This window comes from Podarcis gaigeae (assembly GCF_964106915.1).
Source record: "Podarcis gaigeae genome assembly, chromosome: 2".
Classification (NCBI taxonomy): Eukaryota; Metazoa; Chordata; class Lepidosauria; order Squamata; family Lacertidae; genus Podarcis; species Podarcis gaigeae.
The window spans coordinates 63,109,170-63,135,060 of NC_139679.1; the positions used below are offsets into that span (position 1 = coordinate 63,109,170).

General features: G+C 40.0%; 2 protein-coding genes across 4 annotated transcripts in view; both read right to left on the bottom strand.

Moving 5' to 3' along the window:
• Window positions 1-296: 296 nt before the first annotated feature.
• MRNIP (MRN complex interacting protein) lies at window positions 297-7,691 on the bottom strand. The gene is made up of 7 exons (XM_083728614.1): window positions 7,316-7,691; window positions 5,461-5,520; window positions 4,658-4,755; window positions 3,197-3,269; window positions 2,387-2,520; window positions 2,128-2,215; window positions 297-965 (listed from the first exon to the last, which is right to left on the bottom strand). The coding sequence occupies exons 1-7, from the start codon at window positions 7,373-7,375 to the stop codon at window positions 429-431; spliced, it is 1,050 nt and encodes a 349-aa protein (XP_083584740.1). The 5' UTR covers window positions 7,376-7,691; the 3' UTR covers window positions 297-428.
• A 971-nt stretch (window positions 7,692-8,662) lies between these two features.
• Window positions 8,663-25,891, bottom strand: part of TBC1D9B (TBC1 domain family member 9B) — a 35,400-nt gene continuing 18,171 nt past the window's right edge. For 2 of the 3 annotated variants that reach the window (XM_083728360.1, XM_083728362.1), the window contains exons 10-22: window positions 25,424-25,638; window positions 24,141-24,258; window positions 22,310-22,595; window positions 20,857-20,986; window positions 20,007-20,105; window positions 18,989-19,057; window positions 17,883-18,120; window positions 17,197-17,262; window positions 15,772-15,843; window positions 15,362-15,412; window positions 12,400-12,453; window positions 11,924-12,030; window positions 8,663-11,131 (exon numbers count right to left, since the gene is read on the bottom strand). In XM_083728360.1, the coding sequence (XP_083584486.1) occupies window positions 10,439-11,131; window positions 11,924-12,030; window positions 12,400-12,453; window positions 15,362-15,412; window positions 15,772-15,843; window positions 17,197-17,262; window positions 17,883-18,120; window positions 18,989-19,057; window positions 20,007-20,105; window positions 20,857-20,986; window positions 22,310-22,595; window positions 24,141-24,258; window positions 25,424-25,638 (2,198 nt within the window). In that variant the 3' untranslated portion in view covers window positions 8,663-10,438. The remainder of the gene's footprint in view (window positions 11,132-11,923; window positions 12,031-12,399; window positions 12,454-15,361; window positions 15,413-15,771; window positions 15,844-17,196; window positions 17,263-17,882; window positions 18,121-18,988; window positions 19,058-20,006; window positions 20,106-20,856; window positions 20,987-22,309; window positions 22,596-24,140; window positions 24,259-25,423; window positions 25,639-25,891) is intronic. The other variant, XM_083728361.1, reaches the window with a different exon arrangement.

Below are 25,891 nucleotides of genomic sequence, written 5' to 3' on the forward strand. Positions count from 1 at the left end.
CTAACAGGACCAGTGGTCCTATACCTGAACTACAGTGTACACACAAGTTTCAGCACCACCTGAGCCATCATTCCTCCTCCTACTCCCACTACAGAACCAGATACAAGAAAATTCCCTCTTTGTATGCAAGATAAAACAAAGCTAGCCCCAATTTGGTACTTGGATGCAGAAAATGCCTTTTTAGAAATTTCTGCCTATACATAGTATACAATGAATACTGCTTTGCTGGTTTTAAAGTCTTGTCCCGACACCACAAATGACAAACAACATCATAGAAGCCCTACATGCCAAAGATATTGACAGTATTTGAGTACAATCTCCTTTATTATACAACATAGCTCTGTGACTTAGAAGGATAAACTGTAGCCTGACCTAAGTCATCTCACATAGACTAATAATGATAAAAAGTGTTGAGAAGAAAAAGGCATTTAAATATCATCATCAAAGTCATCTCCTGTAGAAAAGAGGTTTCTATGCAGATTCTTTGAATTTGAGACACTCATAAGAGTATTTAAAAAAGGAGCAGATTGCTGTTCAGGCAGTCTATTAAGCAGTTTTTCTTGAAGATGAACATTAGTCAAAGGAGGAAAGTGTTTCCCTCTTCCCACAGGCATGTCAGCTATGGGAACATGTTCAGCGTTGGAGAACTTTTGCACTCCAGCTAGTGGAACGGATGCATGATGCCAATTACAGGGGCTGAAGGTTGCTGGCCTTTCAGCACTTGTCCCTGCAGCAGATGTTTGGACTAGCGTTCCCTGCCTCTCTTGCATCATGGCAGTTTCATTGCCACTATTACAACTTTTACCAGATAAAAGGAATTTCTCCCACTTTGAAAGTCCAGCAGCTCTTGACTCTGAATCTTTATTCTTCTGGCACACCAGATGCTCTTTGACAACAGGAATCACATTTACAGATGTATCATCTCCACAGGTTTTTTTAGCTACTATTGCTGAATCTTTTCTGTTCTATAATAAAAAGCAGGAGACTGAAATAATCGGAAATGCCAGATTGCAAATAAGTAAAGTTACTCTTTATCTGATGCACGTGTAGCTCTTCTGCTCTGTTACACACTCGGCTAGACTACATGGGTTGGTCTGTTCTAAGGTGGGTAGGTAAGTGGTCAACCTATCTGCAGAGAAGTAACAGGCACCACAGGTGGTGGTTCTGTTATTAAGACAGAACATTCTCCTCAGATTCAGAAAGCAACTGCACAGCTTGCTAAGAAGCCTTGCTGAGGCAGAACCAGCATTGGTTTCTGCAAGGGCAAGTCCAGTTTTACAAACCTATAAAGAGTTATTTGAGAGTTTCACCAAGCATATAGAGGTGATCTGGTTGATATAATGTACTTTTGACAAAGTACCTCACTAAAGACTCCTGAGTAAACTTAATGGTAAAGCATTAAGAGAGGTTCTCTTGTGGATCAATAATTGGCTGAGTAGCAGGAAGTAGAGAATAGGAATCAACGGACAGTTCTCTGAATGGACAGATGCAGAAAGCAGAGTCCTTCAAGGATTGGTATTGAGACCTGTGCTTTTTAACTGGTTCATAAGGAATCTAGAGTCAGGAGTGAGCAGTGAGATGGCCAAGTTTGCTGATGAATTGTGAGAACAGGATGCTGGACTTAGATAAGCCACTGGCTTATCCTGCAGACATTTCATGCATTCTTTTAAGTTGATACTCATTGACAATCCAGCTCTTCCATAGCAAGATTAACATTGCATCCTGTATAGATGTACACTACTTACATGGTGGAAAAAAATTTAGAGTAGGGCCTCATATAATGGCTGTAATAACCTCTACAGGCCCACCGCATGATAAGTAAAAAGCCAATTCACTGGCAACGAATACTGTAAAGTTGATTTGTCAGGTAAAAGAGTTGGTTAGAATATGTACAAACACCATGCACTTTCAATGAGGCTTTGATTATACTGAAAGTGCTCAGTAAGCTCTACTCACTTGGTAGGCTGGTTTGAGAAGAGCCATGGGAGTTAGGCAGATTTGAGTTCTACCCATTTAAGTAACAAGGCAGGGAATACAACTTGAGTGAAACTTTTTATGACATTTAAAAGAGGGTCCTGTAATCCTATAGAACATTAAGTATTTGCTATCTTGGAGAAAGAGCGATACCTCAAAATGTAGGCCATCCTCTGCAAATCCAGAAGCTCTCCTTTTTCTAGACCGCTGGGAATCGTCTAAGCTGGTCTTCTGACACTTCCTAGCAGGTGCAACAAGATTAAAAGTGGTCCAATGAATTCACACAGCATCACGGAGAGAAAAAGCAAGTACCTCTTAGATGAACCTTGTGATTCAGTTATAGTATTCTGGCATGTTCAAACAAGGCACCATTACTTACTATACAAAAAATAAGAAACTACTACATATCCACCTTAGTGTGTTCTTGGAAGAGTAGCTCTGTTTTTCTGTATGCACCATTATCTCCTCCTCATCTTCCTTCCCTTGCTCTTCACATCTTCCATCGAGATATTTAGTCCAGCGGCTGACCAACGTTACCTTTTCCTCCTAGAAAAATTACAGAATGTCTTATCAAGAGTCCTAACTCACTATCCATCTCAGACTAAATGCTCTGTTGCTTTAGTGATCTGTTTTAATCATAGCAAGAATAATGATTATTTTTATTAATACCACTGCTACTACTATTGTCCAGCCATCTCAAGTACCAAGAAAAGCTGAATTTGGTGAATTATGCAAACTCAGATGCATTTATTCTGGTTTTGCTTGTCATGGGGAAGGACAAGAGCTATGCAGGGCACTAGATGGTTTCTAATTAGTACCCCAGGCTTCTAAGATTTCAATAGGATCTGCCTGTGTTTATTCAAGCCCATCCTCATAACTATTTAAAATGAAAGTACGTATGCTCAGAGAGCTTAATTCTGTGCCCAATCCAGAAGAACTGTATTCTGGTGAACCATGACCTTTACACAATCCTGCTAATATTCAATTTGCTTCAGTAAAAACAAAGGTTGCCCAATGTCACATGGAGAAATGGGTCCTTACTTAATTAAACAAATGGATAAATTACTGTTATAAACATTTACACAAAAATAAATCCTGAGAGTATGGGGGGGTTAGCTAAACTGTCATCTCCTTTCCTTGATTTGTATTTTAAGGGCTTGTGACTGGCTGTCCTTCAATTTTGACTTTGAAGATACACTTTATTTAATCCAAAGGGGTTTACCTGCCTACCCGAATTCTCTTCCAGTTTAACTATTGTGTTCTCACCATCTCTCTTTATTGGTTCTTCTATGGATCTGAAAATAATCAATGCACTTAATGTTATATCACTATATAAATGTATGTGTTTTAGAGTTCATATGTACGGAAATGTGAGCACAAACTGCAAAGCATCAGGTCTCTCTCTCACCCACATGATCAAGGTGTCTCCCCTGCCAGGTAAGTATAATAATACTGTAATAATAATAATAATAATAATAATAATAATAATAATAATTTTTATTTATACCCCGCCCTCCCCAGCCAAGGCCCTCCTCAGAGCGGCTTACAAGCAATAATAAAAACAAGTTAAATGATTACAACTTTAAAAAAAATGTAAAAATACAACATTAAAATATTGAAACATTAAAATATTAAAATGTAATCTCATCGCAGAAGGAGAAGGAAAAGAAAAAAGAGGTAGAAGACATCACACACTATCTGCTGATTTGCCCCTTGTATACAATACCCTGAGGAAAATTTATATCTCCAATTCTTAATTGGCTTCCTGGTCGATCTGCACAGAAAGTGACAGTTGAACTCCTAGTGGATAAACATCTATATATTACACAAGCGGTAACCAAATTTGTGCAGTTCCAGCTATGTGAATACACTCCAATTTTAAAATTTAATGTTGTAAATTTATTTTTATGTTGTAAACTGTTACAGGCTACGTTTTACGATATTAGAGGAAAGTTTTCCTTTTATTTTCTGTCATTCATTGTAAAGACCTTTGGTTTTATTTTGGTTTAATTTTACAATAAAAATTAACTTGACTCTCACCCACATCCACACCTTTAGAAAATGCAACTGTGGTAATTAATAATTGTTAATAATGGAACAAAGGAAATATGATACAACATGCAATGAAAAATGTTAAGATGGTGTGAATAAATCCTGCTAGCCAAATCAGTACTGTACCTATGGTCTCAACAAAACCTCAATTATTGCAACAAATAGGTTTAGGCAGCTCAGCTGGTCTAAAGGATTGTTTCAGATTTAAATTGAAGTGTTGTCAACAGTTCTACTCCTTGATCATAGTAATTATAACATTTTAAGCAGTTATTGAACCTTTTTCCACAGAAGCCAGGTTTAATGGACATCGTGTCACCTTTCTGAATTTGGAAGTTTGCTAGTCCAGATTGGAATTAACTAAGTGGGAGCAGAAGCATTATTTTAATCACATTAAATCTTTGCACTGCAGTTGATTATTGTAGAATTGCTGAACATTTCTAATTAAAATCCATTGGGTGATAGATGTACTCAGAAGACACCCACTGAAATCAATGGACTTAAGTAACCTTAAGTCCACTAATTCCAATGGGTGTACTTTGCTCGATACCACCCATTATATGCAATTTAGAATGAAAGTTATAATGCAAATGTATACAAACACAAAACAGCAAATAATCACTTAATACCATACCTAAGCATTTCCGTAGGTCCCTGCTCTACCTGTCCTTGTAGCAAATTGAGTTTTTGTACATGGTGCCTGCAATCAGATCCAGAACCCTGACCAAAAATCTAAAGTAACAAAAGTTTTGTTAACACTTATTTTCACAGTTCTTTAATGTAATAAAGGCAAGGAAATAACATTATAGCTATATCTGAGAGGCCCTAGTTCCAGGGACATTACTTAATAATGGGCACTTCCTGCTTGTAAATCTGACATATATACAACCTTTTGCTTTAACAGACTTGCACTGTACATCTTATCACTCCACACTTTAGCAAAGAATACAGGATACTCTTCTTTGTGTACTTTAACCTCCACATAGTTTATATAATCAGAATAATTACTACGACTCCCTTCTTCCAATACATGTTTTATAGTAGTTCTCCTATAGTACTATATTTGAATCACATTTTTTATCATCAACATGATAACGTATTAAAATCTCTTCTAGTCGAGGAGGTACCAGAAAAAATAGAAACATTCCACTGCTTAACCTATTTTTAACACCAGATTATGTGAACAGATTCCTATTGCAAGATAAAGAGATTTTTTTAAAAAAAGAGATTAATGTGGGTAACATAGATTTCTAATACTAATACAGCAAAATCCTATTCATGTCCACGCAGCAGTAAGCCCCACTGAATCCAATGAGACTTGTTCCTAGTTAAGTATGTGTAGGATTGCAGTTTGAGAATCTGAGGAAAAAGAATCCACCTACTAAAAAGCCAGTTCACTGATAGCAGGACTTAAATAAAGGAACTGTGGGTACTCACCTTTAGAACTGACTGCTTTTCATCACATACTTTGCAATTCCATTTTTGGCTCTTTTTGATCTAAGACAGAATTGCAGATACAATTCTTTAATAACCCACACAATTCATATTATTGTGGGTGAAACATTCGCCACTGTGCATGTTTCTGTAACTATTCATCGATTTTCAATAAAAGCCAAGTGTGTATTTTAAGGGGCTCAAGAACAGGTCTATGATCAGAGTGTTGTGTATACTGTGCACTTATACGTATATCAGAGTTGTTTATTGTAGGTTTTCTGTTCCTTTTTCCCCTTAGTATTCTTTTGTATTACCTAATATAAAAAAAGTATATCAGAATTGTGCACCATCATTTGAACTCTTCACCCTGGCCATAATTCAATCATAATCCATAGATTTAATGGCCAAAGGAATCACAACTCTAAAGACAAAGTGCAACAGTGACCATTCTACAGATTGGGGCATGTGCAATGCAGGCTACAGTCTGCTACAAGCCACATCTGACTGCCTTGCACACATTACATTTTATGCAGCCCCAAGTCCCTCCCAAAGCTGCTCCATTCTTCCATCCAATCAGCATTTGTTCCTTCCTGCTTGTTTCCTCCTTAATTTTGGCCACAGTTAAAACTGAAGCAAGACTATCTTTATTCTGGAAAACACATCCAGAATAATACTGTCTCTTTTTGCCCAATCCACTGCTAACATGTGGCCCCTGGAGGATTCCGTCCAAGGTAATGTGGCCTTTGACAGAAGAAAAGTTGCTTCACTCATGCTTTGACCAGGGAGCAGGAGCACTGCAGAATGGCACAGTGGCAGAATAAATAGCTGCAGCTGGTTCAAGTCAAAGTACATGGAATGGCAAATAATAAAAAAAGGAGTTTCAAGCCCAGTGGTTGCCAAGCTTTCTTCCACGTGGACCAACTGAAAATTGTAGAAAATTGGCAGGCCAATTAATGTTTCTGGCTGTTGCAGCAACTGGTAATGTGCTGTGCTAAATGCTGTATGATTTTAATTGTATTTTTATTGCTTCTTTTATTTCCTATTTCATGTGTTACTGTATCACCATAGAATTCAAATTATAATACAATAAAATACAATATACAGAAGCAAAATAAATACAATTAAAAAACAATGCGAGTATATAAAATGGATGTGCCATTTCTCATCTTCAAACACAAATCCAGAGACACCACAGACCACCTAAATGAAGCTCATGGACCACAGGTGGCCTGTTGACCAGTTTGGGAACACTTGCTGCAGCCAGTGAGTGATGCACAATGATTTGATAGTACCCCAATAGATGCTGGTTTTTAGTACTATATTTACTTAATTCATCAATAAAGACCACTGGTCTCTAAGAAAGGGTAACACCCCCCTCCCCCTTGGTATACATTTTGGTCCATTTCAGACTTTCAGACCTGTAGCAACCTTTGTGTAACTGTAGTCAGTGCTTTTGTGGGGGGATGCAGGGGTATGCATACCCCTAAACATATTGTGAATCTTTGTACTTTTGTCCATTTACTGTATTTATTTTTCCCGATTTGAACTATAAAATGGTGATTTTCTTGAGTCAAAGTGAGAGTACCCCTAAACGTGTTTGGTTTTTTTAGGGGGGGGGGAGCACTGACTGTAGTGATGGAAATGCCCAAGTTTGCCCTGAAGGCAAAGCCAGCTTGCAAGACCTCAACTTATGTCTGTCGAATTACTGTCTGCCTTTCGAATTACTTTCAGCGTCTTGTATGGGACTAGATGACTCTTGGGGGTCCCTTCCAATTCTACAACTCATCTGTTCTGTGAGCCCGAGGAGGACAGAGCTCGCGCGCTCCAGCCGGCAGGTCCCGCTCCCCCGCGGCCTCACCTGCTGGACTTGGAAGACGTTGCAGAAGCAGCACCTCAGCACCTGAAACTGCTGAGCCATCAGGGACACTGCTCTCAGTCAGCGCAGCTTCTTCACTCGCATGGGAGAGAAAAACACACACCTTCCATCTCTCCCAGGGGGCGAGAGCGACTGGCAAGCGCCGCCTCAGCAGCCCACCTCCCGCTTAGGCTCCCCTTAAGCCCAAACATTTGGCGGGAAATGGCGCGCGATGCGCAGATAGGTTCCTCCCTCCCCCCATTTCCTACGGCTTTTCATTGGCCTCGTGCATGATCTAATTGGGATGGGCGGGGACGAGGTTCCTCCATTAGCTAAGGGCTCCCCTCGAGAGGCGGAGTTGTTTTGCCCGCGGAGTGAATTTCCTGGTTACCTTTGAACCCTCCGCCGGCCTTTGTGGGGTGATAAAAAGCGAGAACTCCAGGATTAATTAAGTAGTAATGAAGAGTCGGACACGACTAATCGACTGAACAAAAATGAGTATTATTATCCCCATTTTACGGGTGGCAGGGATGAGGCTGAGAGATGGGGTGGGTCAGGAGGCTAAGAGTGGCTTATGACAATTATCCTTCCTGTAGAGTTTATACCCAGGTAGCCGAGTCCCACGTTTTTCCCATTCCCCTCCAGTTTATCAGAGCAACTGATTTCATGCATCCTTTTTACTTTGTTTATATGCCATCTAGTGGGCAGAGTGAAGATTTGACATTTCTTTACATCTCAGTTTGTGAGGCTGGCACTATTTCTGTAAGATCTCTCTGCTTTATGGGCTTACATATGTTCATTACTGTACATCTGATGAATGGTAGCTGCATGTATCAGCTGGTTCTGCTGAAACTTTTTGCATTTGAGATGGTACCAAAATGTTATGTCTAGTGGCCCATTTCTGCAGTAAACTCATCACTTGATGCTGCAGTCATCAAGTGAAGGGATGCGTGTAGTAGCCAGTTACAAGCAATTCCTAGAGTCAAGATGATTCAATGCCATTAAACATACTCAAGGTCTTCACCACAGTGCTATTTTTCTAGAAAAAGAGGTGCCAAAACTCAACATGAAAACCTCCCTCATTCTCTTATAATGGCAATGGCACCCAATTGAGTGGTGCCGGAACTGAGTTCCAGTTGAAAAAAAGCCCTGCTTCAATAGCTTGCAAGTTTTATTTCTACACACACAAGAAAACTTCAAAATTGCTTGTGTCCCCTGATCACATGGCTATTCATTTCACGTATTCTTCCCAAAGGCCATTGTTATGTATATGAAAAAAAGAGGAACTGTGGAAGAGAACAGGCATTTTTAAAAAATGGTCCTGAAGTTGAAATAAAGGAAAAAGAAGTCTTATGTGTGATTCTGTTCATTTATTGAATACATGATTGATCAGACAAAAACCAATGTAAAATCACATGTATTTGTTTTTTTAAAAAAATTACAATAAATTACTGAATTAGTAAAAGCTCTCCAGGTGCATGGCTAAGAAGACAGTCTTAAAACAAATACTGGTTGTGAATACATACAGAGTACGCCACAAAATTGTAGTAACACTGGGTATTGCACCATGTGGTGTATTCCTTGTATATTCCAAGGTCACACTTGCTCTTTCTGAACTGCCAGTATGTTCCATATTCATCACTGGTCCAACAACAGCCACACACTAGCATTCACACAGTTTCAATGGTGCTCATATGACTGAGTAAAATAATTGTGCAATGAGATGAGCAGGTATACAAATATAAACAAATATAATAGTGCTTCTTTAGAGTGAATGCCTTCCCATAGGGAAGTTATCAATCCCAAAATGGAGCTCCAGTTTTCCTCAGACCTACAACTGATTCTCAGAGCACAGATCTCATAACCACACTCTATGCCGCCGGAAAAGAAGGTTGCCTAAACACCACACAACATTATAAAGTAGGTAACAGACACTGTTTGGAGGGTACAACCAGCAAGATTCCTATGGTGTGGAACTTCTGGACCAGCATGTAGCCAGTAGGTTACTTGGTTCAGATAAACTGGACTAATCTCTGCTTTCTGCTTAGTCCTAAACTGTGTACACATTTGCATTACTTGAGCCCAGCAAACACACAAAAGCAATAGATCCACTTTCCACCATGGTGAGAAACAGATCAGATAAGCAGCCTGTACAGTAATGCAAGTTTTTTATGATAACTAGCTTACTGGTGTAGGGGCTTAGATCTTCCATGTTATTATTAACTTATTTAAACCCCACATTTCTGAGCCCTTGTACCATCAAAAATTATGAAGTAAACACTCTAATGCCCCAAAGCACCGAGAATTCCGTTCTTATCAGTGTCTTGCAATTCTCAGGATTTCTGCATTCACTTCACCCTCTCCAGTCTCCATAGCTTTTGCAATTCTCAGTGCTGCTTTTTCCTCCCTCAGGGAAATTAAAACAACAAAAAACAAAAAAATTACATGGCACTGAAGAGTTAAAATTGGGCTAAAACATATTAATATGCATCTTTCTTGGGCAGTGTTGAAAACCACATGCTACTGTGATGGTATATCATCTGGGATAGAAACCAGCTGTCCCAAGACACTGGTACATTCTAGCGGCAGGATGCCAGGCGTAACTGAGCATAACATCCTTTACCTCTGACTAGTTACTGCGTAGCTTCTAGGTTCCTAACAAGGCTCTCTCAGGCAGGCTGGGGATCTCTACAGCATTTTGATACATGGCGTTAAGGTCACAGGGAGGCAGCCAAAGATACAGAGGAAGGAATTCAAGCTAGGCTGCATTTCTTGTGAGCAACTACCAAGGAACCTAAAGCAATAGTGTGACTGAAATCAAGCTTCATTAAAGAAAGATAGGCAGAGGCACACATGCATAATTTACCATAGTAATTCTAGGCCACAGAGGCTATTAGGTTCTAATGGCTTTCATGCTTTTGAGAATGTAATGTAAGCACAGCAAGCAAGGTGTCCTCCAGGGAGGTATCTATACCAAAGAGTCATTGTGATAAGTCCCTTACTCAGCTGAAGTGACTTTAATTGTTGGGTAGCTGTAGGTGTTGGTAAAAAACAAAAAACAAGTGTCCAGCTATCTGCCAGGTTTCTAGTTCTCCTGCCTCTATTATTTACATCCATCTCTTGAGTTCAGCCTGATACTGAGGTAAGTTCATAATCACTGGATGCACTGAACTGCCTCTCCACTTTCTTTTGTTCCTTGATCTTCTGTGCAACGTCAACTTTCTTCTCAAAGTAGTTTACCAGTACTGTCTCTGTAAGCATGGAGGCCAAGATCTGTTCAAAGGAAATGGACCAGTCTGTGTCAATGGTACTGCCATATCGCGCAGCTGAACTGCCAGCCTCACAACCGACCAGCACTGTGTCGTCTGCAATATCTTCGCACTGCAGAGAGCCTGTGCTGACCATGGAGTATGAAGACATGGACATATCGTCTTTAGTTTCATCATCTGAAAACAGCTGTATTGGAGATCCTGGACCCTCACCACCTCCATCTACCAAAATCTGGTTTTCCTGTTGCTGTTTCTCAACCTGAATGTCTCCAGAAGCTTTTTCTTCTGGAGTAGCTTGGGAATACTGCTCCACAGTTGAATTCTGACTCTGGTCAGATGTTGGAGACTCTTCTTCACTTACTGGGTCCTGAACGCTGTTTGCTTTTAAGTCATCAGCTTTCTTAGCAGGCTGGTGGGAGAACTTTTTGCCTACCTCCCCAATGCGCAGGAGAAGGCTGGCAACAGTGGCAATAGCATGGTACAGCTCTTGCTCCACGGGGTCTTCACTGAACATATTGTAAAGGGTCTTGCAGAGCTCTATAAATTGCTCCTTGAAAAGAGACAGATGCACATTATAACAACTGCTTAGGGTTTAGGTGCAAAATATTCAAACTGACAATGCTGCAAAACAACAAGCTTACCAGTCACAAATTCAAATAAACGTTTTTTTATCATCTCAAGCTAGCAATCATGCTGACAACACAGAAAATGTTGCAAAATGTAATGCATTTCCACTTGAGATGTGCACTAATGTTTCATATATGAAAACTGAATGCAAAGAACCAAAATTAGCTGTTTTTTAAATGTTACCAAGTTAACTTGGCTAAACTCCACATTTCTAAGGGTTGGGAAAATCCCATTTCCACCCGTCTGCTCATGAAGAGGTGTAATGACAGTAGCAGACAATTCCTCCTTGGGTGGTGCTGAGGAAGGCAGAAAATGAAATGCAGGCCCCCAGCCACCCCACCCTCTTTCTTTCCCTAGAATGTCCCTGAGCTGCACCACCCAGAGACATTTCTCTCAGCAAAGGGGGATGGTGATACCAAGAGCTCCCCCCTGTCTTAGCCAAAGCAGACATGGTCTTCTTCTCTGCTTCTTTGCATTTTATCCTCCTCCAGCAATCAGCCACATATCACTGGCTTGGCTAAATCAGAGAACACAACCCTTCATGAGGATGTCACCCATGCCAGTCTTAGAACAGCTCTCCTTTATTGCCTGGTAAAATATAGTACAATAATAAAACCACCAACCCTTCTGGCTCATTCAGTATCTTAAATCTAGGCAAATACTATTTCAAAAATTCATCTTAAAAAGCATAACAGATCTTAAAATAAATTCCTACCTGACTCATTTTAGGAAGATCTTTGATAGTTTCTTTTTTGGAATCTTTTTCCTTGGCCCAAATTCGCAGGTGATATCTGTAATCTTGGGGACTGGTGCCCTTTTCCTCTGAAAGGAAAACCCAATCAGCATAAACAATGCAAAACTGTATGATGATGCATTTTATTGACTTCAGTAACCTTGACATAGATTTTGATATTTATTTTATTTATTTTTAAACTTTCTGCCATAATATGCTGCTTCAAACTGGCAGCAATAAGTAAAAGTTCTGCTGAGGCCTGGAACACACAGCAAACATAATAAAACTGTTGAAAGGACTATTAAGATGTTGGTTTAATCAAGACATTTTTTTCTATGTTAAAGGGAAATGTTAAAACTAGGAAACGAACCAGGCTGAGGTTCTGGGGAGAGATAATTTATGAGTCACAGTAAGGAAATGTTGGGATACGTCAGCCATTACAAATAATAATTAATTACCTTGGTCTTTGGAGTTCCCATCTCTTGGTGCTTTCTCTTCCTGCATAGCTGCTTCTAATAAAACAGACAATACAGTAGCAACTACTTTAAGAGAAGTACATGAAACAAACGATAGCAAAATCATAGAACTGTAGAGTTGGAAAGGATCACAAAGGTGATCTAGTGCAACCCCTGCAGGAATCTTTGGCCCAACATGGGGCTTGAATATACAACCTTGAGATTAAGAGTCTCATGCACTACTGACTAAGTTATCCCAGCAGGATACCAAAGACACTGAATGATATATAACAAAGCTAAGGGTGCATCCATAATTTGAGCAATGGCTCTGTTGTGTGTAGACATTGGACACTCATTGTGTTTTATATAGATGCGCAGCCTTTTCTTATAGATCAACCTCAGAAGAAACCAGCAGCATGTTTATCACAGAACCAAGATGCACAAAGTGCTGATTGGCCAGAAAATTGTGAAGTCATTTTCCTTAGCCCTCAAATCAATTTTTCAAGTTTAAAAACCAATCCTACTTTTAAAAAAAACAACAACGAAAAAACAAAATGAAAAGGGGAGATGAACATACATTAAATTGAATAAATGTCAAACTAGTGTTTTAAAAATAAAATTTTAAATAAGGTAAACATCATGACTGAGGCATTTGTTTTTTTTTTAATAATTTTTTATTGGGGGTTTTTACAAAATAAAGTACAAAGATAAACAACCTTTCTTTTATCTCAACAGAGTTTCATGACTTCTTTGGACTTCCTCACATCTCCCGCTGCCATTTTCATCATCATAAATTTTTCCCAGCAATTTATCATCTAATTTGCAAATTTTATAACCACTTATTTAAATATAATCCTCTGTAAATTAATTTCTCTTAATCTCACTTTACATCCCATTTCGATCCGATTTTGTGGTGGCCAATTATTTATGATCAAACATCCTACTTAACTTTCCACCAAATCACAATATTTTTGTAAATAAGTCTTAAATTTCCTCCAATCTTCTTCAACCCTCTCTTCTCCCAGGTCTCGAATTCTGCCAGTCATCTCAGCCAGTTGCATATAGTCCATCAGCTGCATCTGCCATTCTTCCAGAGTGGGTAGATCTTGAGTTTTCCACTTCTTGGCGATCAGTATCCTTGCTGCTGCTGTTGCGTACAAAAAGAATGTTCGGTCCTTCTTTGGCACCATCTGGCCGACAATGCCCAGGAGGAAGGCCTCTGGTTTCTTAAGGAAGGTATACTTAAATACCTTTTTCAGCTCATTATATATCATTTCCCAGAAGACCTTCACCCTGGGACAAGTCCACCAGAGGTGAAAGAATGTTCCTTCATTTTCCTTACATTTCCAACATTTATTGTCTGGCACATGGCATATTTTGGCTAGTTTAACTGGGGTCATGTACCACCTATATATCATGACTGAGGCATTTGAATAAGCTTTCAAATTATTGACCAATATGTCTGCCAGCTGGGAAAAACCTCCCAATGAATTCTAATTTACACACCCAAACACCTTTGATCCTGTACTGCTGGGGGGGGGGGAGGGAGGAAGCAATTGATGGTAAAAACATATGCTCAAACAAACAAACAAAATATTTTATTTTAAAATATTTCAGTTTAACTCATCTGCAATGGTAAAAATCTGACATAAAATGTCATGAGAATATATCAGTTATTTGGGAGCTAGCAGCAACATGGTTTTTTAATTTAGAAAATGACTACAGTGAGACACAACAGACTACTGGATTGTACAGTTATAAAATATGTGGAGTCAGTGTGAATTAAGAGAAATTTGTTTCTCTGTTCCTCCAACTACTGGAACTAAAGGTTAAATGAAATTCATTGATAACTTGCTAAGGGCAAATAAAGTTAATATTTCTGCACATAAAACACAATAACTTGAGATTCATGGCCATAAGATGATACTAACTGCTTAAAGTGTTAGAAAAAATAGGAAAAAAGATAACCAGTGCTATAGATAAACAACTTCATTTGAGGAATGAATTTTAATTATCAGACATTGTGCCTTTTCTAGGTCAAAAATCTGTGCAGTGAATGTGGTATATATGGAGTTAGAGGAACTGATCATAGATTAAGAAAATAAAGCACGCTTGTTATGGTGACAGCTAGGTAGCTTAATCCATGATATCTATCTATCTCTCTATCTATCTATCTATCTATCTATCTATCTATCTATCTATCTATTTGAAATTATAAACTATTAATCAAAAAATCCTTAAGCAGTATACATAAAACAATCATCAATATACAAATAAAAGCAGCAAAATTTAAAAACAAGTATGCATAACTAAATCATATGTCTGGATAGGCTTCCTAAACTATTTTTTAAAGGTATCTGAAACAATATGTGGGTGCCTGCCCAATGTTAACCGGGGGTGAGTTCTATAGCACAGACCACAGCCAAGTGGTCAAACATGTAAGGAAAGGACAAGGAGATCTTCAAATAAAGGGTTGCCAAAGCTCTTAAGGCCTTTGCATGCCAATAAAATTAAGACCTTGATTTTGGTCAGGTAGCAAATTGACGGCCATTGCTGATCTTTGAGTAGATGATCTCACTCTGTCAGCAATTATGCTGCAGTATTCTGCACTAATTGCAGCTTCTAGACCAGTTGGAAGGGGAGCCCCACACAAAGTGCACTGCAGTAATCCAATCTTGAAGTTAACAATGGCTAAACAACCACTGACAAAGCTTGACTCAGAAGAACCCCCCAGACTGTGTACCAGACTGCTCCTTCACGTGGCGTCTAACACCGTGCAGCACAGGCAACTGGTTGATTTCTTGGACACACGAATGACTCACCCATAGAGCATCCACTCTGCTGCCACGCATTGAAGAGTAGCACTAAAGCAATTCCATTTTAAATGAGCTTTCACTCACACAGTAGGCAGGTAAATTTTAGTACATCAATAGTGGCCCACCTTTGCAAGGGCAGGCAGACTAACCTTGAGAATCACAATGCAGGAAGAGATCCAGTTCTGAGACAAAGGGAGATACTAGAGAAGCAAAGAGAAGAGAGAGAGAGAAAAAGAGAGAGGAGGGGGGTTGAGGTCAGGGAATAAATTCAAGATAGAACGAGAGAGAGTTAAAATACAGAGCAACAGAAACAAGTGGGGAAAACAAAAATGGAAACAAGATTTGAGCAACAGCCTGAGCAGAAAAAGCCATCTGATAAGTGGTTTTGGTCTTCCTTAGTAGCAGCCAGTCAATGCTTCATATAAAAGGAGAACATCTCTTCACAGTCCACAACAGAGGCTAAAGCATTTCATTGACACAATGCTGCTTAGAGGAATAGCTAAGAAAGCCACCATTGAATATTCATTCCTACAATCAGATGAGAACCAATCCCTGTTACCTTCTGTAACATTATCTTCTGTGAAGTAACGTGCAGCCTCCAGAGCAGACTCTGCTTCCTCTGGGCTCAGAGCTGTACAAAGAAAGAAAAGTATAAAGCCATGGCCTTTTTATTTATTTTAATTCTTCCCTGTTTTATTTGAAGAATTTAAGGTAGCTTACAAACAATAAAAAGCCTAAGCTAGCCTTGGGCTTGTGTGCTTCCCCACTCCACTCCAGCATGGCCACAATGAGGAGACTCAAAGCTTATACATCCATTTTTCACAAACTACAGTTAGCTGTATGTCTGAGCCTAAAACTGTGGTTGTATGAACTAGCCATCTTCAAGCCATGTTTTATGAAAAAAGCTTTTTCCTGGACTATGGGACGTGGGTGGCGCTGTGGGTTGAACCACAGAGCCTAGGACTTGCCGATCAGAAGGTCGGCGGTTCGAATCCCCGTGACGGGGTAAGCTCCCGTTGCTCAGTCCCAGCTCCTGCCAACCTAGCAGTTCGAAAGCATGTCAAAGTGCAAGTAGATAAATAGGTACTGCTCCAGCGGGAAGGTAAACGGCATTTCCGTGCGCTGCTCTGGTTCGCCAGAAGCGGCTTAGTCATGCTGGCCACATGACCTGGAAGCTGTACGCTGGCTCCCTTGGCCAATAAAGCGAGATGAGCACTGCAACCCCAGAGTCGGCTATGACTGGACCTAATGGTCAGGGGTCCCTTTACCTTTACGTTAGGTTTGGACTTAACAGCAAAATGTGATTTAATGCTTGAGAAGCTCATGTATGCAATGGCAGACTATTGTTTATCGTTAAATTCAAATCTGACCTGTGCTATATATGGACACAAGCATTCAAGTTCTTCAATAGGCAGATTAACATGATAGCAATTTCTAAATAATATTCAGATCACCTTTTCTGCTCTACTCATTTCAGTAAGCCCAACCCAAGTTTCTTAAAGACAGGAGAAGAGATGACACATACAGGAAGAGCTGCAATGAAGAATCACAGAGAGAATCTCCCAAAGCACTGGCCCAAACCTAAAAGGCTACTCAGATAAGCCACTGAACTGGCACAGGGAGAAGTGTACATAGGGAGAAGTGTACTGGCACAGGGAGGTGTACTCCGCGTGACCCCCAAACTCTTGGGCCAGATATTAATTTCATTGATTAAACCACACCAGTGAAGTGAATTAAAACCTTTAGCTCTTGTAAGTTATTTTAAAATCCTTTCTCAATGTAGCTGAAGGAGCTGGTCATGATAAACCAGAATTACATTTCCAATTGGTATAGACTGACACCTTAGGAAAATGAAACCCCAGTGAACACAGAATACTGAACGCTTATCAAGATATAATGTATTTGAAAGAACCTATTACCAACTTTAACAGGTTGCAGCATTCAGGTACCACCAATGTACATTTGAAAGAAATAAGTGGTTCACCTGGAGGTAGGTGTAATTTGTAAAGAAGTTTTAGCTTCTCAGTCAGATCACCATGATACATTCCACCTATTAGGAATGGGGAGGAAGGGAAAATAAATTTAGCATTAGAAGACACTTCAAAAAAATTCTGAAAAGGTTATTATGCTTGATATCTGCCTGATATGCAGACATTTAGCAAGTGAAGCTTTCCCATATCCACACTGAAATTTTTGTATGCCATCACAGAGCTTGTTTATGTTTCCCCTCTCAACAGCCTTGTGAGGTAGGTCTCACTATTCTAATTTAGAGATGGAGGGCTGAAGATCATAGCTATTGACTTGGCCAAGGTCAAACAGTGAATACATGGCAAATGTAAGTTTCAAGTCAGGCTTCACAACCAAGCCACACTGGTTCGAACATCTATCTATAGATCCTACACAAGCCATTAGAAGCTTTATCTGCTAATTTGGAGTAGAATGTGGCACTAGGAGAACTGCCATTTATATTTCTCACCCTACATCACAGAGTGGGGGAATGAATTGGCCTAATAATGAGAAAACATTTCAACCACAAACATATTATGAGGAAATCATTCAAATATGCAATTGCATCATTCTCTCACAATTGACCAGCAGATAGGAGAAGCAGGGAGGAGGCAAGAATTTATGCTTCAGCAGTACATTGAATCTTTTATATAAGCCACTCACTCATCCCTGTTGCAAACTCCTTGAAGTTAATTAGTGCATCTTTGTTCTCATCCAACAGTCGGAACATTCTTTCTGCTAGCACTGGTGTGTGGAGGCCACAAGACCAAGGAGTAAGGGATGCAAACAACTCCTTGAACTGCTCCATGTTAATGCGGTACTGCTCTAAGTAGGGCAGGCTCTGGTCTCGCTGGGCAGATACAGTGTGATTTCCCCAATAACAGCTCATTAGGTGTTTTGCCTGTGAAGGGAAGGTGGTACTATAATTATTGTGGTTGGACAATAATTACATTTTCAAAACTTCAGTCTTGAAGCCAACCCAAACCCATAAGTGATGGTGGGGAAACCTGTGAGCTGAACACCAACACCATTTTACATTTTTCAGGCTTGGAAATAACTTTTAATCAACTGCAACAGGCAGAAAAGATACTACAGTACATCTAAAGGTTAATCATAACAGTAAGATGGAGGTAGTGGTTCTCAGCAGATGTGGCTGAGCTACAGCTCCTATTGTCCCTGAGGACTGGCCATCCTGGCTGGGGCTGGGGGGAGTCCAAACACATTTGGAGGGTGCCACATTGACTGCCCCTGCAGTAAGCAACACCACCAACTTGAGATGCAGATTCAGGTAGAAATGTTAATGTGAATGAAAGGTATGGAAATAAATGGCATTTGTTTCTGCAGTTCTATAGCCCTTTAAACTTTCAATGAATGCTCACATCAGTTGGAAGAATTCCACTTAAATCTGTTCAACAAGTAGATAAGTGAAATTAGATTCTTACTTCTCAACTGCAGTGGCAGAGGCTACGGAAACTGAATGTATTCATTAAGCTTGGAACAGCAAAGTACAAGTTAACAGATAATACTGTTACTAATAATTCTGGTTCTGCTCTCATGCTGCAGTCGCAAGGATGCTCAGTAGGGAATAAATCCCACTGAAATCAGTGGGCATTATATATGAGAAAACATGCCAAGATTACACCGTACGTTGGTAAATAAAATACACTAAGGATTACTATGGAGCAAGTCCCAGTGAAATTTACTTCTGAGCAAACATGCTTATGATTATGCTGTATATTGTTAAATAAGCTTTTCTGCAGGGTTCCTACCTTAAATACTACATAGAGGTCTTCTAATTCTTGCATAGAAAAACCAATGTCACCAGATATAGCTCGGACCTACAGAAACACAAAGAAACAGATATATTTTAATTATTTTTGCTGTGAACTCAGAAAAGTTAAATTAAAACACACCAGGAAGGTTACTTCGAACAAAGCATGACAAAATGACTTTCAAAGTCTGGGGACTTGACCGGAGAAAGGAAGGAACATGTAATGATTTTGAACAGAATACTAAAGTCTGCATTTGGGAGCTATTGATCTGAGACAGGAAGATGCAAAAACCTCAACAACAGCTAGAGAAGAGTAGCTCTATTCCCTTGAACTCAGGGGGTAAACACAGCAAAAAAGTGGTCAAAAACATTAAATGCATTTCCTGCTCTCAGTGCACTGTAATTGGAAGTGGGAACAGGAAATGTGTCAACTCCTTCATCCTTTCAGCTTTTATCTATTTGATCCACTCACTGTCAAACATCCACAAGGGCATTAGAGACATTCACTTGGAGACATCTGATCCTATCTGGAGGGAATGAACACCACAATGGCACAAACAACAGGGGGGAAAAACAGAAGCAAGAAGACGTGAAAGCTATTCTTCCCTTGAGATTCTATGGCACAGGAGTTCTGAGGATGAGAAAGGTCAGTATCTCCTGTTGCCACACCTTCAGTGAAGGAAAAGAGGAGAGCTCAGTAGAAGGTTTTTTTTAAAAGCCTGCCCATTTTTTCTCACAACTTTTTCAGGCCAACCTCTCATGTCTTCAGAGAAATATATGGCAATTTCTCAGATGCAGCAGATGCACCCCCAAGATCATCATTCACAATTCCTTAATTCAAAGGTGATACAAAACAACTCTCTGTAGAAAAACTTTAAGCAAAGTGTCATTCAGTGCATGCTAATCAGTCGATTACCTGATTTACTTTTTTAAAAACTCATCCTATCCACAAAGGTAAAAATTAGAAAAACAGCAGCATACCCAATACCTATAACACAAAACTGGGTGCAACATACCACACTTCTCTTAGCTGTGTCCTCTAAAGAATGGATCACTTTCAATCTCTGCTTAAAGCGCATCTGCTCAATGTCATCCGCTTTCAAATGGCCGAATTTCTGTAGTAATAAAAGTAAACAAGATTCATCTTTAGAGCCACAGCCATGTATTTGATGAAGCATTTAAAGATAATTTCCTAAGCAATGATTTCACTGGGGAGAAAGTAAATCTCTATCTAAAGCAGGCATGGCCAAACTTGGCCCTCCAGCTGTTTTGGGACTACAATTCCCATCATCCCTGACCACTGATCCTGTTAGGTAGGGATGATGGGAGTTATAGTCCCAAACAGCTGCCTCTAGCAATGTTTGAAAGCCATGAATAGAAATACTAATGGCAGAGGAAGGAAAAGATACATTAGCAAGCAGCAAAAAGTCACTGTCTAAACAGGGGAAGTAAAACTTTACGGTTTTGCTTCCCTTCTATTGCATTAACCATTTATGTAACATTTCGGAAGACTAGACTCAGATTTAATAAGGTTTATATGAAAGGTGGGGCAGAGGGAGAGAAGTAACATCAAGCCCATATCCAGAAATTGTGCATGTATCGCAAAGAAGTTTGACTGATTAATACAAAATTTTATATCCCACTTTCCCCCATCAAAGGAGTCAAAGTAGCTTCCAAAATATAAAAACAAACACAAAGATAAAAATAATAGTAATCCCATCTTTTAAATAATTACCCTGAACAACCCAAGATTAAAAGCAGCATGAAGGGGGGAAAAGGGGTGGGTGGGTGTGGAGTTTAACAAGGAATACAAGTCTGGTAAGGTATTTAAATAAAAAGGAGTGAAAAAATAAGACAGTACTTGACCTCATAGGCTGTTTTTATAAGTTCAAAGATATCAATTTCAACTGGTGGATCATCCCCACTTGTCAATAAGGCATGGAGGTGAGGAATACGTGGGAAAACATTTTGTCGATTAACTACGTTGTCCAGGTACCTACAGGAAAACCAAAAGTAAAAGACAGAACCTGGGATTAATGCATAACCCAAGTTTAGGGTTACCATTCTGAATAGTTTATATAGTTCTACCTAGCCTGCATAATTCCACTGATGATTAATTCTCATTACTACTGATTCAATCTCTGTACAAATCATTTATATGCTACAAGAAACCAAATGAACATACTATATTGGTGAAAGGTTGAATAACAGGCGTTAACAGGAAAATGTAGGAACAGGCGTTAACAGGAAAATGTAACAGGAAAACTCAAGGCAACATGCAAAAACTAGAATAAAATATGAATGATCAAAACAGGAAGTCCTCACAACCTCCCCTCTTTCTTCTGGCAGTTAGCTGGGGAGTAGCTGGCCACTCATTCAAAGGAGGGGAAGGGCAGGAAGGCAGCTGACCCCTGTACAAGTAAACCCACTGACTCACCGTTTATCTTTTAACATGTGTGAGGAACCTTTGGCCCTCCAGATGTTGCTGAACTACAAATCCCTTTTTCCTTGGCCTTTGGTCAAGCTTGTCATGTTTGCTGAGGCTGATGGGAATTGTACTTTAGCAGCTTCTGGAGGGCCAAAATGTTCCCCGCACCTGTCTCATAAGATAGCTGGTTGCTACTGGAATCTACTCTAAGACAGGATAGGCTGGGTAACAGCTGGTTCCAGCAGAACTGAATTGCTATCTGAAGCAAACCCTTCTTGAAAGACTTCATTACGATGATCAAAGTCAGCACTGTGATTGTTCATTTCTGACCCCTGCTAGCCCACATGCTCCTGGCTGAAAGAGATTTCACTAGCCTCTTTCATGGAAACCAGATTTCCTAGTTAAATTTCTATTAATTTATCCACAAATTACCGTATTTTTCCATGTATAAGACTAGGTTTTTTTTTACCAAAAAAATAGGTTTAAAATTGGGGCTCATCTTATACACAGATAGTGCTGAGGGGTGTTTTCTTAATTTGAAGTCCCCCAAAATAGGGGGAGTCTTATACATGGGGGCGTCTTATACATGGAAAAATATGGTACTTATAAATTTAACCACAAATTATCTATTTTGGCTAAACGGATCTTGCAGTTACAATAAATCTTTCTGGGCTTCACTACCTACGGTGGACATATCTCACAACACACTGAAACATGGTGGCTGGCTTTGAGCAAATGGCTTTTTATTATTATCCTTGTAATAACTGGTCTCTGCCAAGTGAAAAGCAAGAAGCTTCAGTCACTAGCCAGGGATAAGAAGGAAGAATTAATGGTAGCTATTACCATATCCATTACCATTCATTTCATTGTGAAACAGAAAAATGAGGCTACCTGCCCAAGACAGTCATGGCCTCGCCTTCATCACAGCAGTTTAGCAGCTTCTCCATGTTGGCATCCAGGATGGCCAGAGAGACCTGCAAGATGACCTTGATGCCTTCGTAGAAGAAACAGTCAACAATGACCACAGCACTTTCAAAAGGCATGACGCTGAGAAAGAGTGTGAGGAACCAAGAAAGCGATATGCTGGAAATGACTCCCAGGTCTTGCATCTTCTCAGACAGCTGGGGAAGACAGTCCCGTGTGAGCTCCTCAAAGATGCCCTGGTCTACCAAGGCACCTGAACAGGAAAAAGAGAGAGAAAGAGAGAGAGAGTGTTATCTGCAACATGGAACTGGAAGTGTAGCATAGACTCAGCATTACAGACAAGGGGCTGAGGTAAACCTAGAGCAAAACAAAAGTGCAGAGAATAACTGGTTTGCCTTAGGGTGAAGTCACCTGTACACTCACCACTTGGCTTGCAAAGGAATATTGTGAGTGAGCAGCCGTCCACTAAAAATTATTGTGCTTGAGGAAGTGATGAAATGAAATCTGAAAGCCCAACAGAACATTTCTGTAGGGTGCATGGGGCCTGAAATGGGAAGGAGAGAATGAGGAAGTCTCACTGTGCAAGTGGAATTCCACTGGATACAACCTTCTGACTGCAATATTTAGGTTACAATGGCTGTTTTACTCATGGGACATCATTACCTCATGTAGCAATCACTGAGTGTTAAGTATTAATGTGTGAAATATCCCTTATTAGCTTCTTTAAAGGATAAGAACGATACTAAATTTACAATGAATGTTATGTGTCTTTACTGAAATGACTGAACCTTCCACGCCTTTCAGAGCAAAACACAACCTGTTGGGAGACTCAGCAGTATGCTCATATACAATTAAACAATTCCATATATAAACTAAATATAAGGAATCTATATTTAGTTTAATTTAGTTTAAATTTCTGAAGACTTAGTAAAGGTCTCACTGCAGCCCAGTACCTATTACATTGCCTCACTCAGTCAAATATGTATTTTAACATTTCAGAAAACCTTCAATCAATTTTCTATACTTCACCAGTCCTGCTGATATTCCCTGGCAGTACCTGCCAACCTCAATCATTTTGGGCATTTAATTATTAATAACTCTAGTTTCTGAATTATTTTGAGAAGATGATATCAATTTCAGACTTGTGAAGCAATGGTATTGCTCAGTTCAGTGGAAGAGCACATTTTGCTCAAGCAGGCAAAAGCTAAAGAAACTAGGGAGGAGCTAGAGAGGAGATGCTAATATATTGACAGTTTTAGAATATTTGAATTGATTATACACAGGAAGTATATTTATTTATTCTATCCACTAAAGATAGGATTGGATGTAGCGGATATAAAATTGCATAAAGTCAATAGCAGATTAAACTTTTTTAAAAAAAACTCCACACAAGAGAAATTAGGAATCAAACATAGTGGTTAGGAAGATACCAGAACTTCTGTCCTTGAAGATTTTTAATCACAGACTAGACAGGCAAGTGATTTGTCTTTTTCAAGGTATCTTGTATTATGACAGGTGATTGAACTGACTCGTTCGGCTTTTTTCCACCTGTATGGATATTTAGTAGAAGCCATCAACAGTGGAGCAGGCTTCCTCTTGCTCTCTGCCCTCCTGTATGCTCACACAAAATCCTATAATCCTATCACCCTATAATTTTAAGAATATATTCAAAACCTGGTTTTATGAGGCCAAGGCTTCCAACGAATACCTCCTGTTCGAAGGACAAAATAACTTACCTATCCAATGAATTGCTCTGTAAAAACAAATTCTAGCTTTTAAGGTTAACTGGAAGACTTACCAACCACTCTGGTGTTATAATAATCTGGCAGCATCCTCTCACACAGGGCCACAAGGAGCCAGAAAGCTTCTTCTTCATTACAGTACAGAAGCAGTACTGATGTCACAATGTTCATGGCCTGAGAGCAAGCGGGCATGCAAAATGAGAATAATAATAATCCACACTAGGTGAGAAGCTTGTTTAGGGCAGCAATCGTTTATATTTCAGGTTGTCAGAGCATAAGACACAAATGATAAATGAGATACCTTGAATAAAATATTTTACAGCTCAGAACCACATCTTGGCTTCTAGTAACTAGTATTAGTGCTATTATTAGAAATAATGACATTTAGCAGGTGGAGTGGGAAATGAGGATGCTTCATCCCCCCCCCCCCATAAAAGCTCCAGGAAATTCTACAGAGGGAAGACAGGGGGATTCCATCAGACTGGGAAGCCATCAGCCCTGGTTGTGCTCAACCTAGAGTGGTGCTTAGGACCATGCATTATAATTTTATTATTTATACCCCACCATCTGGCTGGGTTTCCCCAGCAACTGTGGGCGGCTTACAGACTACATAAAACATAATAAAGCATCAAAAATTAAAAAGTTCACGATATAGGGCTGCCTTCAGATGTCTTCTAAAAGGTATATACTTTATCTCATTGACATCTGAAGGGAGGGTGTTCCACAGGGAGGGCGCCACTACCAAGAAGCAACAGAATACCCTCAGAGGAGGATCTCAGTGTCCGGGCTGAACGGTGGAGGTGGAGACGCTTCTTCAAGTATACTGGATCGAGGCTGTTTAGGGCTTTAAACTTTGAACTGTGCTTGGAAATGCACTGGGAGCCAATAAAGATCCTTTAGGTTATATGGTCCGAGCGGCCACTCCCGGTTTCCAGTCTAGCTGCCGCATTCTGGATGAGCTGTAGTTTCCAGGTCACCTTCAAAGGTGCAGAGCGCATTACAGTAGTCCAAGTGGGAGATAACTAGAGCATGCACCACTCTGGCAAGACAGTCTGTGGGCAGATAGGGTCTCAGCCTGAGTACCAGATGAAGCTGGTGGACAGCTGCCCTGGACACAGAATTGACCTGCGCCTCCATGGACAGCTGTGAGTCCAAAATGATTCCCAGGATGTGCACCTGGTCCTTCAGGGACACAGTTACTCCATTCAGGACCAGGGAGTCTCTCACCCTACTGGCAGCATTAGTACTGATAGGCAGCTAGAGCTCCAATATGAAATTTAATTGGACTTGGATGTGAAGTGCCAAACTGCAAGCTAATCCTTGATCACCACTCTCTTACCTGGCAGTAGCCAATTGTGGGATTCCGAAAAGCATATGCTGTCAGTACTCTTCGAAGTGCAGCAATCCCCAGCTCATTCTGGAAGGCAGGGTGCTCTGGCATTGATCGATGTAAGTCTCGTTCTATTTCCTCTGTAGCAAGGCTATACTTTCCCAGTGACTGTTCCACCAAGTCTGCATAATACCCAGGGTGAGTAGCCATCTCGTTCCAGGCTCCTGCAGTGACGCACACAAAAACTAGTCAGTTTCAATTCTTTGTGGTTGTGCTAGACCATGGACTAAATGCATAACATAATGCTGTTATATGTTTATTTAGATATCATTTTTAAACTCATGTCAGCTATCCTGCAATCCATGCATGTTATCTCTCCATTAATCTTTCAAGAGAAGAAAACTCAACATGGGCCACCACTGGTCAGGACAAATGCAAGGATGGGGAACAGCAGGTGCTGTCAGACTCCAGCTCCCT

Bases quoted from the DNA above. Each gene is read 5' to 3' on its own strand.
- MRNIP (XM_083728614.1), bottom strand. From the start codon at position 7,375: ATGGCTCAGCAGTTTCAGGTGCTGAGGTGCTGCTTCTGCAACGTCTTC. The intron at 5,521-7,315 runs GTGAGGCCGCGG...ATTCTGTCTTAG, and splicing joins ACGTCTTCCAAGTCCAGCAG to ATCAAAAAGAGCCAAAAATG. The intron at 966-2,127 runs GTATCGCTCTTT...TTTTTATTATAG, and splicing joins AGGATGGCCTACATTTTGAG to AACAGAAAAGATTCAGCAAT.